The sequence below is a fragment of the Zeus faber genome, assembly GCF_960531495.2.
Source record: "Zeus faber genome assembly, chromosome: 8".
Lineage (NCBI taxonomy): Eukaryota > Metazoa > Chordata > Actinopteri > Zeiformes > Zeidae > Zeus > Zeus faber.
Genome location: NC_137195.1, coordinates 10949856 through 10965943, shown reverse-complemented (window position 1 = coordinate 10965943; position 16088 = coordinate 10949856). Strand labels below are relative to the sequence as shown.

Sequence of the window (16088 nt, the reverse complement as noted above, 5' to 3'; positions counted from 1 at the left end):
TGTATAAGCCTCGTAGCGCTGCTGTGTTGGTGATGCTATTTGTGCAGGTGGTGACGTCATACATAATTAGGATTTTTGCATCATCTGAATTTGTTGTGCGTGGCTTGGCCATGGAATTTTTTTTTTTTTTTCCACCCTGTGCAATTAGGCACAAGGCAGGATTTCCTCACGCAGGACGAAGAGCCGGGCCCATCTCTCTCTTAGAAGGATGGAGTACAGATAAGCAGCGCCGCCTAGTGCTGCGTTAGAAAAGTGTGAAGTTACAGAAGTGGGGCGGACGGATAGAAAGTTGGAGCAAGGATCCAGGGCGTGTTGGAAATACTTCATATGACCAACCAGCAGCTGCGTCCGCTCTCATTGGCTGGAATCCAGCTGTCAATCAGGCGCCGAGACGCTGCTTCTCTGGGAACTTCTCAGTGTCGTTGGGGGAGTCCCGGGGTGAAGGTCCTCTCTGCAAAAGCCCTTCTGCACCTATCCAGGTGAATCCTAAAAAAACCGTCTTAACACAACCCTTAAATAATAGTCATTTTGTACAGAGGGAACAACATAGCAACAACAATATCACAGGACTATAGCAACAAAATAATTGTATATAAATATATAATATTTATATATATATAATAAACTGGAATTGCTACTTCTAATAATTACTACTTCTAATAATAATAATACAATTATTTGTTTTTATTAGTAGTAATCATTATTATTATTAATAATAATAATAATGATAATAATAATAATAATAGTCTGTGTGGAGCTTCAGAGGAATGATCAGTCCCATAATAATCTAATCTTATTTAACCTAATTTAACCTAATCTATCTATCTATTATTATATTATACATATATATTATATATAATATTTATTATATTTATTATATGTATAAATAATAATACTTTCTATCAATCCATTATTATAATTTTGAATTTTGAATTATAATAATAATAATAATAATAATAATAATAATAATAATAAGCAAATCTATCTATCTATCTATCTATTATTATTATTATTATTGTTTTTATGGTTAATATTATTATATGTAATATATAATGTCACGACTACTCCGTCAATATTCACTCCAGAAGGACGTAGCGCGCCCTGGACACGATAAACAAGCACAACAATAAAATAATAACCTTTATTACCGTGAGACGCCGTGAGACGCCGTGAGACGCCGTGAGACGCCGGGGTCGTGGGCGTGGCTCGGGGCGGCTCGACCCCCTCCCTCCCTCCCTCCCTCCTCCTCCGATTGGCCGACGGCGGGGCGCGTGCCGGCCGGCTCCTCCCCCTCTCCCCCCGCCGTGACCTTCTCCCTTGGCAACCACTTCCTCCGAGCGTCCACGGCCATCTTGACGTTTTAACCCGTTGATGGAGCGCTGCCCTCCCCGCGTAAACACGCCGACCGCCGCGCCTGACCGCGGACCAAAGCGACCCGGAAGGCGTTTCGCGTATGTATTCTCCCGAAACTCCACACATGTGCGGAAACGAAAAGGGGTTGTGTGCAGAATAACCGACCCGCGTCGCGTTTGCAGCAGGTGGAGGTGCCCGCTGAAGGGCGGCGTTCTCGCCCCCCAAATACGCGATCGTCGGCGGGCGGGCGGGCGGGCGGGGGGGGGGTTCGGGTGTTCCAGTGTCCGGGGAGGGGCGGGTGGATCGCTTGTTTTTGTTGATGTTAGTTTCTTTTTTTGTTTGTTTGTTTGTTTGTTTTTCCCCTCCCCTCCCCCCGGTGTGAACCGTGCTTTCGCGTTTGTGCCGCAGGTGAGGATGAGGAAGAAGCAGACCGTGAAGCAGAGGAGGACCGAGGAGACCACGGTGGTCCAGGAGTTCGCGGTGGAGAGGATCATCCGCCGCAGGGTCTTCAACGGAAGAGTGGAGTACTACCTCCAGTGGAAAGGCTTCACAGAGTGAGTGTCAAATGCTATTTAGTCACACGATAAATTGCTGTTTGTTTTTCTTTTACATAAAAGATAAGACAATATATGATAGATGATGTATTGGTTGTTGCCCATTATTGACGCTTCCTTCTGGACGAATTCAGGTATTACAGCATAAAAGACACTACAAATTAAATATAAATTATAGATATATATATATATATACCCTGCTATGGACATTGTTAACAGTGAGAAAATGTCACTTTACTATTAATGCCACTATTGAGCTCAATATGGGAAGGTGTCAGTTACAACAAGGCTGTAAAGTACAAATAGTAATAGCAGCAGTGTGTGGCAATAATATGCAATGATAGTACTAGTAAATATGGTGGTGTAGTAAGTATGTGTATATCCATATATCTATAGTCTGTTGACATAGAGGTATAGTAGTGGAAACAATGTGGCATTGCAATAATAACTGCAATCCTAACTATAACATCAATAATAAGGATAATAATGTAGTATGTATTAATAATGGTTGTAGCACTAATAATAATATATTATTATAACTGCAGACATTACGAAAACTACTTGTGTCGTCATGTAAGTATAACTGCAAAATTTAATTATAGCTGCAAAGATAAATGCTTTAAGCGCAGGGCTGCACACATGCACCTTTGACTCCTCGTGGTGATGACTGTAGATGATTTTTCGTTTTTCTGCTGTTGTAGTGCTGACAACACCTGGGAGCCGGAGGACAACCTGGACTGTCCCGAGCTCATTGAAGAGTTCCTCAAAAACGCCCACCTCTCCAACCACGAAGAAGAGGGGGAAGAGGAAGACGCGCGTGGAGCCTGTGATGCAGAGTTAATCCCCAAAGAGGAATCGTTTGAGCAGGAGACGGAAATAGTGAGTGCCTGAGAAGTGGAATGGATGAATAAGTGCACGGAACATCCTTTTTATTATTAGGTCCGTTTTTTTTTTTATTTAAACTTACTTACAGGTTCAGCCACCGTTTGCAATCTGCAGCAAACTTTTACCAGTGTAACTCATTCCGCACTTTACGCTGACATCGCTCGAGAATTTTGGAATTAATTGGGAATCATAATTGAATACAAAATGTGACACGAAAAGATGATTTGTTTTTACAGCATATGTGACCTTGACATTGACGCAAGTGCTTGAAGCTTTTTCTAACCACCGATACTTTGGATTTTCTTTTCGTGTGTGTGTGTGTGTGTGTGTGTGTGTGTGTGTGTGTGTGTGTGTGTGTGTGTGTGTGTGTGTGTGTGTGTGTGTGTGTGTGTGTGTGTGTGTGTGTGTGTGTGTGTGTGCGCGCGCGTAGTCCCAGCTGCAGACGTACAGTGACAGGAGAGACGTGGACGTCCAGAGGCAGGACGTGGCCCCCGCCGCCCTCGATGTTTACCTGGAGCCGGAGTGCATCATCGGCTCCACGGACCGACACGGAGAGCTGGTGTTCCTGGTGAAATGGTAACGCGGCTCTTCTTGCTCTTGCTCTTGCTTTACGAAGGACTAGTCAGCTCCTTCTGTCTTGTCTTGGTGCTGGTCTTAGTCCAGATAAGTCATATTGTCGAGGCCGACCCGGAGGCTAAATTCAAGACTTCACTTAGACCTAGATTAGCTCTAATCTTCCTTCTGGAAATCAGATTTTTTAAACCATAAATCGGAAAGTCTGAGCCTATATCTTAAACCCCGACTGAGAGAGGCCATTTTAGTTAGTCCAGATTAAATGTGTGATTTAGTCTAAGATTAGGCCTCATCGATGTCCACGGAACCGCCCCTATGTGTACTAACATGGCCGTATTTTAAACTGATACCTGTTCACCATCTTGGTATCCACATTTCCAATGTCCTTGAATTGTCCGCCCGCAGGAAGAACTCCGACGACGTGGCCTTGATGTCGGCTCGGGAGGCGAGCGCCCGCTGTCCCCAGGTGGTCATTGACTTCTACGAGCAGAAGTTTGCCTGGAACTGCGAAGAGGAGGAGCAGTGAAGAGAGAGTGTGTGAGTGTGTGAGTGTGTGAGTGTGTCTGAGTGTGTGTGTGAGTGTGAGTGTGTGCGTGTGCGTGAGATGAATGTGATGTACGAGGAGCCTGTGCAACCCGCACAAAGCCCCGCTGATAGAGACGCCTGTGCAAACGAGGCCGGGTTCGCCCTCCGCCCGGCGTGCACGCCCTGCAGAGTGACACTACAGCCACATTGTGTGACGTCACTGCCCCGGAGCGAGGGGGCGGGAATTTACGAATCCCGGCGGTGGCGAATCTTAAGCGCTCGCATCCCCCAAGGTGCTCGGCGAGGGCGGCGCGCCTTGGTGGAGAACTTGACTGAGGCTGGAAAAAAAACAAAGCTTCGCACCGAGCAATTATTGACAGTTTAAAGTAAATAACCAACCTGTAGCAGCTGTGGATCCTGTGTCGTTGTTTATCGGACACTATCACTGTGGATATACTGTATGTTTGTTTTGGGTTTTTTTAGTTTTTTAAAATCACTCCTCTATAGTCAGCAGTATTGATTGTCCTATGTAGATATGTTTTTGTCTAGAGATGTGTTGTCTTCCAAGAGCGGTGTTAAATGTAGAGTTAACATTCGGTGTAGGAATATGTTTACTATAAAAGTAAAGATTTAATACCATAGCAACCATATAACCTTTTCACCTCCCTGTGTGGCTAGAGAAGAGGATTTTAGGTTTGTGTGTGCGTGCGTGCGTGTGTGTGTATGTGGTGTTTATAGACAATGCTGTGTGTCATTATGTCACTACACTGTATATCTCCTGTGATCAATGTAGATTCATTGGTAAAATTAACTACTCTCATTTCTTTTTAATGAGATGCTCTTTACCAAAACGATATTTCTTTGCACCTTCATGTCTTTTTAAGAGACAATTAGAATATCCTTTCCAAAAGAAATGCCTTGTCAAAAGATTTTTTTCTTTTTTATTATTTTTTTGCCTCGTGGCTGGCTTTTTATTTCCCGAGGTGAATCTATTAACATTTACATAGAAAAGAAAACCTCTTGTTTATGAGGGGTAAAAAAATAAATAAATTAAAAAAAAAAAAGTACATTTTGTTCACGTAGACTGGCTAACAAGATTGTTAAATTTAGCACTTTAGACGTGAGACTGCCTTGTGACCGTCGGCATTGTCTTCCAGTAGCTGTTGGGACCGGAGCGGCCCGGAATCGATCCCACGGCAGGTTTTGCCCTGACTTCACATATCTCCCACGATTCTTTATGGGACAGTCATTTCAGCCTTCAACCTCTTTTAAAAACACGCCTGCTAGTGAGTCGCTATAACCATTGACCAACGATCTGTGATGTCTGTGAATAAAAGGGAAAAAAAAAAAAACATTTAGTGACCCTTTACTCTGTTTTGAACCCTTTACTCTGCTTTGAGCATTTTATGTTGAATTTACAGCTTTTTCCAATAAATTCTCCAGGGGGCGGAGGGCAAATTACAGATACTAAAAAAGAACACAAACAGCAATTCTGTCACATGTTGCAGAATCACAGTTCACGCAACAGACATTCACCAGCGATGTTTAAATATCAGCGACAAAAATGTTAAAAAAAAAAAAAAAAGGCCCGGCGATTCTATCTTAAATACCGTGGAGTTCATTTTTCAGATCCCGACAACTATTGATCCCCAGAAGGGCCATTAATTTGCATCTTAGCCAGTCAGTCCATACACACAGCCCCCAAACCCACAGGCGAGGCAGTTCCATGTCAAAGGCCGCAGATCAACGCACATGGGTCGATAAACGAGCTGCGGTAAATAAAATAAAACGTTCGTTATAGTTCATATGCCAACCGAGTTGAAAGAATGCGGCAACCATTTAAAATGACCGGCGTCGGCTTTTGGTAGCCTGAGGGGCAGTTACAGCGGCCGGAGGGCAGCACAGTGAATTCACTGGACAGGACATGGTCAGATTGGCTGGTAGTTCTTTTTGCTTTTCCTACAGTGTCTCCCAGATGGGGCTCGGGTCCCTTCCCCCGTCTCCAATTGTCTTGGAGCAGACATTCACAATAGCGTTTGGGCTATTTTTGTCCTTCGCAGACAAGCCATTAAACCAAGAAATGAATTCGAAGACTTTCGACGAATGATAAATGACATCAAACCGTATCGCAGGCACGAAAAAAAGTCAAAGTGTGATACTCAGTGAATTCTTTGCTGTCAAAGACGCTTGACGACTGTTCACATCCGACTTGCGTTGAGACGTCGAACCCCGTCCCTAAATACTTGTGCGTGTCGACAATTTGAACGTCCTCGCCACGCACGATGGCGGCGTTTGGTTTGTCATCTGTTCCGCCCGAAATCAACGATTCACCCCTGCGTTTTTGAGACGTCGAAGTAGAAGAAGAGGAGGAGGCGGAGACCCTGAGGGAGAGACAACGGGGCGGCGTCACCAGAGAATTTCACAGGAGCGCCGCCCTCTGCAGACGTCCTGCAGCTGTCTGTGCGGGTGATGAAAAGCAGGGGAGGACCGGACCCAAACCCCCCGGGGTGAGCCCGTGTTGGAGACCCGGGTGTAGGACGTACTGTACTGTAAGTCCGTTCACAGGAACCTGCTGGATTCTGTCAACTTTCAAATTAAAAGCTGATCAGGTCATCTGAAATAAGGAGCAAGCCAACAAAAAGGTCTCACGTGGGATGTGGGTTTCTCGAGGCGACAACCTGATCTTCTAAAATCTTCTCAAAATGGTTTTAAACTCATTTAGCTCCTTGGGATTGATTTTTTTGGGGGGGATTTTTGGAACGGGTTGTTTTGTGGATGGTTTTCCCAGATTGTAGGTCACAATATCATTTTGAGGTACGAGGGAGCCTCCGAGCGCGGGAACATGTTCAGAGAACTCAGACCTTCCGAAGCGCGAGAGAAAAACGAGTTAGAGGCCATCGTTTTCATCCCTCGCCGGGCTGCTCTGGGATCCATTTCTATCTCTTCCCTATATTTAATTTTCGCCTTCCTCATTTCATTGCACGCTCCTCTGGAGACAGCATTTTTTTTCCCTCCAGAGGATCGCCACTATAATAGGTTTATTTATTATTAATAATTGATTGAAGCCCCTTTGTTTACCCGAGGCTTGTTATCTGGACGAGCGACAACCTTTTCAGTCGGGATGACCGAGTCAACACAGAATGTGATGTACGACGAGTCAGTGTCGGGCGGTTGCTTAATGTCCTCCCAGGCATCATAAAAACATTGGCGATCTGCACAGTCAAGGCTTGAAGGTGGGGAGACACTGTTCCCTGGCATCTGACACACACGCACACACTCACTATTATGATGGGATGCGCCTGAGGACGGCGCCGGCCGAGATTTATAAGCAACGCCCACTGAACCAAAGGTCGATCACACAGCTATTTCGTGTGGCGGCACGAGTCAGCCAGTCATCCCGGTATTTTGAGGAATTATAATTCCCTCCTCAGGTCGGCGGTGTCATGTCATCAGTGTCATGATTTATGGTTTTTAACTCGATAAACAGGGTTTGATACCCGGGCAGTTTCAACGGCAAGGCTCTCCGTGTGAAGAACATTTCAATATTTGTCAAATATCAAACCATCTGTTTAGAGAAAAATGATAAACTCTCAGTTATGTTGCGGTGGAATACACAGAAGTGAAACTAATAAAAAAAAAAAACACCGCAAGTCGATGGCCTCATCCTAATTCTACGTTTCATGCTTTCACGCTTCAGGTACACGTGTGCGAGGTCGATGGGAAAGTTTGGAGGCCGCGTAGTTACATCAGCGGAACATCCGGCCGTAAACACGTTGAAAACACCGCGTCACGCACGGGATTTCTTCGGCGGGTTTTTAGTCTTGTGACTCGCGGGGGGGGACTTTGCCCTTGTTGTGGGGTAATAAATGACAGCAGGATAAATAGAAGGCCGGCCGCCCGGCTCGGGACACATCGCTGAGCCGGGCGGCCCCGCTCTTTCGACTCCGGTGTCCAAAATGAGGGCGATCGTCGACAGCCCGGTGAATCAGGTAGGTCCCAAAAAAAAGACAAAACCCGAGAGCGGCTCACAGTAAGTCCCGTCGGTGGGAAGCGACGAGGGGATCTCAACGTGAAATATCCGCAGTTTGAATTACGGGAACCTCAGTTCACTGAGGGTTTCACTTTGAAAAAAAAAACAAAAACAAAGCACACACACACAAGAAAAAAAAAAACCCCGGCCCGGCTCTAAAGCCACACGGCGAGGCGGGGTTTTCCTAACCCTGCGCCGGGCGCTTGAGCTTCCTGTTTGAGACGCTGACAAACTTCTCCTTTCGTTTGGAGTCAGCGCAGAAACGTGTCCTTCTCCCAACCATGCAGGAGGTCATCAGCGTCTGGGTCCGAGATCCGCGGATACAAAAGAACGACTTCTGGTACGCCTACATCGACTACGAAATCTGTTTGCATGTGAGTATCCAGCCCATCCAGCATGTGAGTATTTTAACGATACTAGGTTGGGTGGGAACAGGATGGAGGGTTACAAGTGGAATGCCTTGTCGGGCGAGGGTATTGGCTCGGCCTGCACTTTTTCTCGGTGCAAACTGCGTCTCTCGCGGCCGGATCCGACCGCTCAAACTCATCCGGGTGTTTAGAAGGTTTTCGCCATAAGAAGCCCCCTCTCTCTCGCTCTGCTTCCCAGACGAACAGCCTGTGCTTCAACAAGAAGATCTCGTGCGTGAGGCGGAGGTACAGCGAGTTTGTTTGGCTCAGGCAGAAACTCCAGGCCAACTCTCTGCTCATGTGAGTTGGCGTTCACCTTTGCGGGACAACGGGACACGAGTGAATAAGGAGAACCGAGAGATCTCCACGTTTGATTATTATTATTTTTTATTTTTTATAGTACGAAGTTGCCAGAGCTGCCCCCGAAGAACCCGTTCTTCAGTCTGAACAACGCCCGGCAGATCACCGAAAGGATGAGGGGGCTGCAGCACTTCTTGGAACAGTGAGTTTCCTTTCCCTTCACCTCGCAGCGCAATAAAACCCACGATGCAACGCCTACGGTAGAGCTGATAAAATGACATAACTACTGTACACGCTCACGCACCAGAGTCGTTCCGGGTTCACGGAACGAGATAAACCCCGTCGCGCCTTATTTTTTTTCTCCAGGATCGTCCAGAGCACGCTCCTGCTGTCCGACAGCTGCCTGCACCTCTTCCTGCAGTCGGAGCTCAGCGCCGCCAAGATGGAGGCCTGCGCCGGCGGCAGGACGTCCTACTCCGTGCGCCACGCCGTGCAGCGCTGCGGCTTCGGCCTCAGGCGCTTCGTCTACGACGAGGACACGGACGAGGACTGTAACGCGTCTTACGGATCCAACTCGGACAGGTATCACTGGGTCGAGGCCGCACCTCCTATCGCGCCTTTCTCTAGTAGAGCTAGTCACTTTTAGGAGTAAAATTCCAAAATTCCAGTACTACATCACAGCGTCGACCCCCCCCCTCCCCCTCACTGCGCCATTCCTTTTTGTGTTCTTCCAGCTCATTGTTCCCGGAACTGGAGGCCGGGAACGGTGACCCAGCGCCGAACGGAACGGAAACCTCGGCTCCACTGGACGTGATCAGGACCAACCAGGAGGAACCCCTCTGCATGTCGGTGTCAACGTGAAAAAAGTGTTAAGTGTTCAGGCTTATGTACTCGGGCTGGACGATAATGGCAAAATCAAATATCACAATACATTTTGGGGATGACTATATTAGTGCTTTCAAAAGGTATTCACAGTACATATAAGAAACAATATTAGCACTATTTGCTTGGCCATCTAATGGCAGATCTAATGCAGCCTTAGGGACGACATTTAACTATATCACAATATTACCATAACCAAAATCCCACGATATCTATATCATAGAGATATATTGCCCAGTGTCCAGCCCTATGATGTACTATGCTCACTATGCTATTTCTTCAAAGGAATTTGTCTGTTTACATCGTGTAATGTTGCATTTTTTTTGCCTTCTGGCTACAAACTGTGTGTAAAGAGTAATAAATTATATTAACAAATAATACATTTCAAGTATTATTTTTGGTCCAATCTTCATATACAGTACGCAGAAATGTTTCAATTGGTGACAATTGGCCAGCAGATGGCAGTATTGTTACATCAATGTTTTGTGTAAATATTATTTGCCAATTAAAATGTGGAATTATGATCTATTTTCACTTCATAAATGTATTTATTATCATCGCCGTTGCAATTATTATTGTTATGAGTTTGAGTAATTCTGTGATGTACATTCACTCAGCGACGCCGCCGGCCGCATCTGTACGCCTGCGCGTGACCTCATCTCCTCTCCCAAAGTACAAAGTGTCTGGGAGAGTCGTCGTGTGCATAGTTAGTCTTAACACGCGTCGAATAAGGTCTCCGAAGAGCGGTGGGAAAGCTGTGCTGTCAGGTGTGTGGCAGGTGGGAGGTCCTGAGTGGATCCCCGCGGGCCTGCTCCTGTCTGAGGGGTCCGGCATCCTGACAGCCTCCACAGCTCCCTGCTGGAGCTGCTGGCAGCTGAAATGACAACGAACCAGCTTCCTCTTCCTCTTTCTCTCTGCGTCCTTCTAGCTGGGCGTTGCATAGACACACACACACACACACACACACACACACACACACACACATTAAAACCCACAAAAGGACTTCCTCTCTCACACTATTTATCTACTGCGTATCTATCTTTTCCATTCCCACTCTGATTTGTTCTTTGCGAGTGCGTAATGAGAGCCACGTTGCAGTGTGTTCCCACAGCGAGCATCACTATGCTTATGCATAAGGCAATGAGCACTAAGCAAAGCGACAGCAGGTTTGACACATCCGCACAGCTAATTAGATTAGCCGCCTCTCCGAGGGGAGCGTGGCATTTCATTACGGATATAGAGCAGCGGGGAGACAATGGGATGGAGGAAAGGTAACGCTGAGGTGATGTCACCACAGACTGTTCTCCGTGTCAAGGAAGATGGTCCACAAACTGAACCTGGGAGGGTGGGAGGGGTGGGTGTGTGTGTGTATATATATACACACACACACACACACACACACACACACTGTATATGTTAATCAAAGGCAGCTTGTCAAACTCTAATTTGGTTCCGAGAAAGGTGTGTGTGTGTGTGTGTGTGTGTGTGTGTGTGTGTGTAGAAACAATACAAATCTCACCTCATGTCCCTTATAAGAACTTGGCGATGTTGGTTAGAAGACACAGTGGGCTGAACATAAGTGTGTGTGTGTGTGTGTGTGTGTGGCGTTGCCTCGCATTAAAAAATATTTCATTTTTGGAACACAAAAAAAATACAGGAAACAGTGCAAAACACGTGAATAAAAAGGCAGTGCGTGCACGCACACACACACACACACACACACACACACACACAAAGGCACACGCGCACACACATGGAGGTATGTTCAAGACAATCCTTCACTTGGCATCGTAGCTGTTTGCTACCTTATGGAAGTGATAATATAAACAGTAAATGCAATTCAGATAAGATTGGGTGACAAGTCTGACACACATCAACGCTTGGCCGCACATAAACACCAGGACTCGGGCATACTTGTAACATTTTGTGGATTTCAATGTCTTACACAACCCGGTCCGGGCGCGACTAGTTTACGAGTATTGAGCGTTCTTTAAACGCTCTGTTTCCCTGCTCTATCGACTGTTAACCTTGAGCCGCTCCGGCCTGGGCTGTCAGCGCCGCCCGGCTGCCATGGCAACGCTGACACGTTTAGACCCATCAGGCCTCCGGCGATCAATCGGCCAACAGCTCGCTGGCCACTACATATTGCCTGAAGTCTAAATGGAATGAATGAGCGGAGCACTTGTTCGTGTGGAAAGTGATTTCATCCAGATGAGACGGAGACTCTTTGAAGATATAAAACAAATGTAATAAATCTCTGATTATAAAATCAACCATTCTGACCTTTTAGGAGCAGTCTACTGTATCTGGAGTAAAGACTGAACAATGAGAAGCAGAGTTCAGTTATGACGCTACTATCTATGTCTCTATTACCCAATGCGTAGGTAACAGTTGAGTTTATAGCTGGGCCCTATGACCTAAAGACCAAAGACTGCGCCAGTCCCACCATGTTTAAATATGTCAATGCACTTTATGGCTTTACCTTTTTTTTTTTTTTAGCTTTTTACATACTTTTGTTTTTATACAAAGCCCTTTATGCCTCATGTAAACCACTTTGAATTGAACTTGTGGATTAAATGTGACATAGAAATAAACATGCCTTGACTTGAATACTGACTTCCAAACAGTAGTTCAGAGGTCTGTGAGGCCAAAAATGTAATTGAGAAATGGAATTACGATCCATAATTATCATTGGGTGAAAACACTGTTAAAGGGGACCTATTTTACTCCTTTTCAACAATTTAATATAAACTGATCAGCCACAGCATTAAAACCACTGACAGGTAAGGGGAATAACATTGATCATCTGGTTCCAATGGCACCTGGTGCCATTGGGGTGGGATATATGAGGCAGCAAGTGAACAGTCAGTTCTTGAAGTTGATGTGTTGGAGCAGGAAAAACGGTCAAGCGTAAGGATCTGAGCCACTTTGACAAGGACTGGTCGCTGCAGCCAACACAACACTTCTCAGGATTAGCTCTTAGCTTCGATGCTAGCGGGTGCGGTCGCGCTCCAGCCGTGGGTGGAGTTACTCAGATGTGGGGAGCTTCTTATTCCATAGTGTCTCAATGTGACATAGCACTGAGACACAAATCTGAACGGCTTGTTGACGCAGCTCACCAATAAGCTGACCGGGTTGTCTTATTTCAGAGTTTGTGAGTTGGTAGAGCCATCACAGACCCAAACGTATGTTCACAAGCGCTGAAAAAAGTTAGTGTTTTGTAAAAGGTCGCCTTTACTGTGACCCCAGAAAACTGAAACAGAAAGCAAAATGGCTGCATCCACCTCAAACCAATGTCAGCGGTTTTGTTATCGCGGAACAAGGGACCTTTTCCTTCCCACCCCAAACCCATGCCTAACCCTCTTCCCCATTTTCAATTTGCACAGGCAAAAAAAGGCAATAAGGCAAAAAATAATAAAAATTCAATGTGATTCAAACGATCCATTGCGTCCAGCGGTGGAATAACAGAGTGAAAACCCCACTCAGGGATCCTCAGTGGTCACACTACACGGCGGAGCCAAAAAACAAATGGGGGGCATGGTGTGGAGATGCGCTCCGGTGGAGGCAAATTACAGATAAATCAGTGGCCACTCATGCATTTTAAGTGCCACATTATACGCGATCCATTAGTAGCAGCGGGAGTCCGGCACCACTTGAGATATTAAATCTCTGCGACTGTGGGACGAGCTGATCCGCTGTGGAGAAGCCCCAGCGGCTGCAGGCGCCACATTGCTGAGCCGGGGATAAACACCAGCACAGAGATAGGGATACTAAATTAAAATGTGGTCCTGCCTCCCCCATGACAGTAATTGACAGTTATCAGGCACAAAACATATTCTGTAAACGATCAGATCAATTAGGACCAGAGGAAGGATCGGGCTCGCTGTTTATTTCTCAATGTCCCTCAAGGATTAAATCATCGAAATCTATACGCTCTGATCCACGAGTTCTAACCGCGCCTCAAGGTCCTCCAAACTATGAACAAGTTAAAAAAGAAACGACAGGATTCCCGATAACATTATGTGTCCTTGTACTCCGCCATTTTGGTTTGTGCGCGTGATTCGTGTTCCTCCGACTCCACCCGAACCCGCCCGCGGTCTCCATCCGCGAGGAAAACACAATTTTTTTTTATTTTTTTCCCTCCCCGGTTTTTCTCAAGGCCGCGACATTATTATTTATTTCTTAATCCGTCACTCAGCTGTCAGAGGAGGAAATGAGCGGCTGGGGGAGGTTATCCATCTTCCTTGCTACTTTTCCCCTCGGTTCTGCTCGGCCGTGCGCGCTGCGCCCGCCGAGCACGTGCGGCGCCGTTTCTCCCGCCACCGATGTAGCAATTACCGAAGGACAAGCGCGATCGCTGTAGCGCGCCGTCGCCGCAGAAACCCGGGCCCGTCGCCGCAAAGCCGATGCTGGGGGTCACGCCGCCGGCGGGCGCACGCCGCGGGGGCGACGGGCTGCGATGCTTTTTGAACGGGGCTGGGCTTGGTCCCGCTGCAGGGGGGAGCGGCAGCGGCGTTCGGCGACGAGCTCGCGGCTTCGCGGCGACAAGGAGAGTTGAGCAGGTTTCAACTTTGTGCATCTGAGCAGCGCCGGGGGCCGGGCGACGGCCAATAGGAGGGAAGATACGCTCTCGATGGCGCTGATCCTTGGAAAATGGACGCCTGGACCGCTGTGTCATCGCTCATGGTTAAGGTATTTTTCAAATGGAAAAACGTCCCTTGAATCGTCATCAAATCATGGCGGAGGTGTGTTTGGGCCCAGGGGCAGGAAATGAGAGTGGGGGAGGAGGCAGGAGGAGGCAGGAGGAGGCAGGCGGAGGCGGAAACAGCGCCGTCTGTTCAACAAAGCTGTGGCTCGTGGGCCAAGAGGGAAAGGAAAAGGCTCGCTGGCAAAACGACCGAAAAACCACAGGGGTTGGTCCGTACATGTACATCTGGGTCCAGGGCTTTTTTGTCCTCGCAGCATGGGTTCGGTTCGGCGCGGCGTCTCCGCCACGCATCCATCATCCTGCTGCGGGGGGAAAACAGACACTAAATCACTTCCTGGTCTGGGATCGGACGAATCGGGGGAGCTCCTCCCTTGATTCGCCCGATCCCCAGCGGCTGAGCGGCCCGGGGTGGGAGCCTGCGCCGCCTGTCTGCAGCAGTGGCTTGACCACGCCCCCTTGGCCCGCCACAATCTTAATTTTGTGTTTCTCCAACGAGGACAAGGACTTTATTTTCAGGGACGGATGGCAAGACTAGTTACGTAACTTTTTCAAGAGATAAGTTAATTTGCAGGGTAAACCGTTACACCATTTTCATTTTTAAACCAGCACACACGGGACCATCTATCCATATAATGTATATTAAAGGGACAACATGTCGTTTCTGCCGGTGGGCGTCTCTCAATCAAAGCAATAACAAAAGACGGAGTTTGATGATGTCGTGAAGCAGCGTGGGATCATGGGAGTTGCTGTCTTCTTCTTTACGGGGACAGAAGGCGCAGCAAACGGAAATGAATAATGCTGCTCCATCAAACAATAGTTAGTAGAGTAATAGTCGAGCAATACAAACAATAGTACAATACAGTGGCTTGCTGACGTTAGCTACTTCGTCGAGTCCCTTTCGCACTCTCTGACCTATCATCCGGTGTTCCACGTGTTTCCCCGGAACTTATAACAAGTAGAGGTGGGAAGGGGATATGACGCCATGACAGGTGACCCAACGAAACTGACCGTTACCTATATTAAAACGACTGATTTCTCTGGGTTCGAAAATTGTTGGAAACATTTGAGATATTGCAAGTACGCAACTCCTCAAGATATGTAACACTAGTTGTTTTTCGAAATTTTAATGGGGAAAGGGTACATATTGTGCTGTGGTGTTGGGGGCGGTGTGGTTTGAGCAGCCACGCCTGTCTTGGGTCTAGGTAACTGCGCCTGGGATCGGGGTGGCTGTACGCCTGTTGTTTGTTAGAGTAATCAACGAGCAACAGGTGAAAAATAAAAAATAAACATCCCCACCACATCACATGAGAAAGGGAGAGAGGTTTTAAATGTTTGGCGCACCCACGACAGCCAGTCAATTTTGACACAAAAGCCAGGGGCAGGTAGACCTGACGGCGAGACAAGAGCTGCTTGGCTTCCCTCCGCAGCCCCGTCTCCGGCGGTGCGACCCCGGCATAACCCTTCTGCCTCGAGCGCCGAGACCAAAGGGGGAAACGGGAAAGTTCGAATCAACCGCGTATTTATACACGTGCAGAAATACCAACGGGAGGTATTTATAGAGTGGAATGAATGTGTACACCAAAGTACGGGGTCGTTTGCGTTCTCACCCACAAACTTTCACACCAACTTTTAAGGCTCATTACGCCTCCAACGACCTCGTCCACGGTCCAGCGGCGGCGTCTTGCGAGTCGAGGCGCCACCCCTCAACGCGTTGCGATGTCACGTGAGCTTTAACAACCAGAGGAGGCCGTAGCGTCTTGTCGGAGTCGGGGAAGGCACCGGGATCGGAGGAGGTGGAGAGAACGCCGAGAGGAAGGAGAAGAAGAAGAGGAAGAAGGAGGAGGAGGGGGAGGGGCGGTGGCAGCGGTGGG

General features: G+C 47.4%; 2 protein-coding genes across 3 annotated transcripts; both read left to right on the top strand.

Moving 5' to 3' along the window:
* The first annotated feature begins 439 nt into the window (after window positions 1–439).
* cbx3b (chromobox homolog 3b) lies at window positions 440–5220 on the top strand. Of its 2 annotated transcripts, none has more exons than XM_080005225.1 (5): window positions 440–479; window positions 1762–1907; window positions 2609–2786; window positions 3223–3368; window positions 3771–5220. In XM_080005225.1, the coding sequence occupies exons 2-5, from the start codon at window positions 1768–1770 to the stop codon at window positions 3889–3891; spliced, it is 585 nt and encodes a 194-aa protein (XP_079861351.1). In that variant the 5' UTR covers window positions 440–479; window positions 1762–1767; the 3' UTR covers window positions 3892–5220. The 2 variants fall into 2 exon arrangements, with proteins under 2 accessions (XP_079861351.1, XP_079861350.1); XM_080005224.1 differs by lacking the exon at window positions 440–479 and adding an exon at window positions 1343–1451.
* Window positions 5221–8201: 2981 nt separating this feature from the next.
* snx10b (sorting nexin 10b) lies at window positions 8202–9927 on the top strand (the record flags this gene model as incomplete). Its single annotated transcript, XM_080005984.1, has 5 exons — window positions 8202–8294; window positions 8527–8627; window positions 8728–8829; window positions 8994–9209; window positions 9362–9927. 5 exons carry the CDS (start codon window positions 8202–8204, stop codon window positions 9486–9488), a joined length of 639 nt encoding a protein of 212 aa, XP_079862110.1. The 3' UTR covers window positions 9489–9927.
* Window positions 9928–16088: the final 6161 nt, after the last annotated feature.

What these genes read in the sequence shown, in the direction of transcription:
- cbx3b (XM_080005225.1), top strand. Translation starts at nt 1,768, where the DNA reads ATGAGGAAGAAGCAGACCGTGAAGCAGAGGAGGACCGAGGAGACCACG. An exon ending in CAGTGGAAAGGCTTCACAGA is followed by an intron (nt 1,908 to 2,608) that starts GTGAGTGTCAAA and finishes CTGCTGTTGTAG; the next exon opens with TGCTGACAACACCTGGGAGC. An exon ending in CTGGTGTTCCTGGTGAAATG is followed by an intron (nt 3,369 to 3,770) that starts GTAACGCGGCTC and finishes GTCCGCCCGCAG; the next exon opens with GAAGAACTCCGACGACGTGG.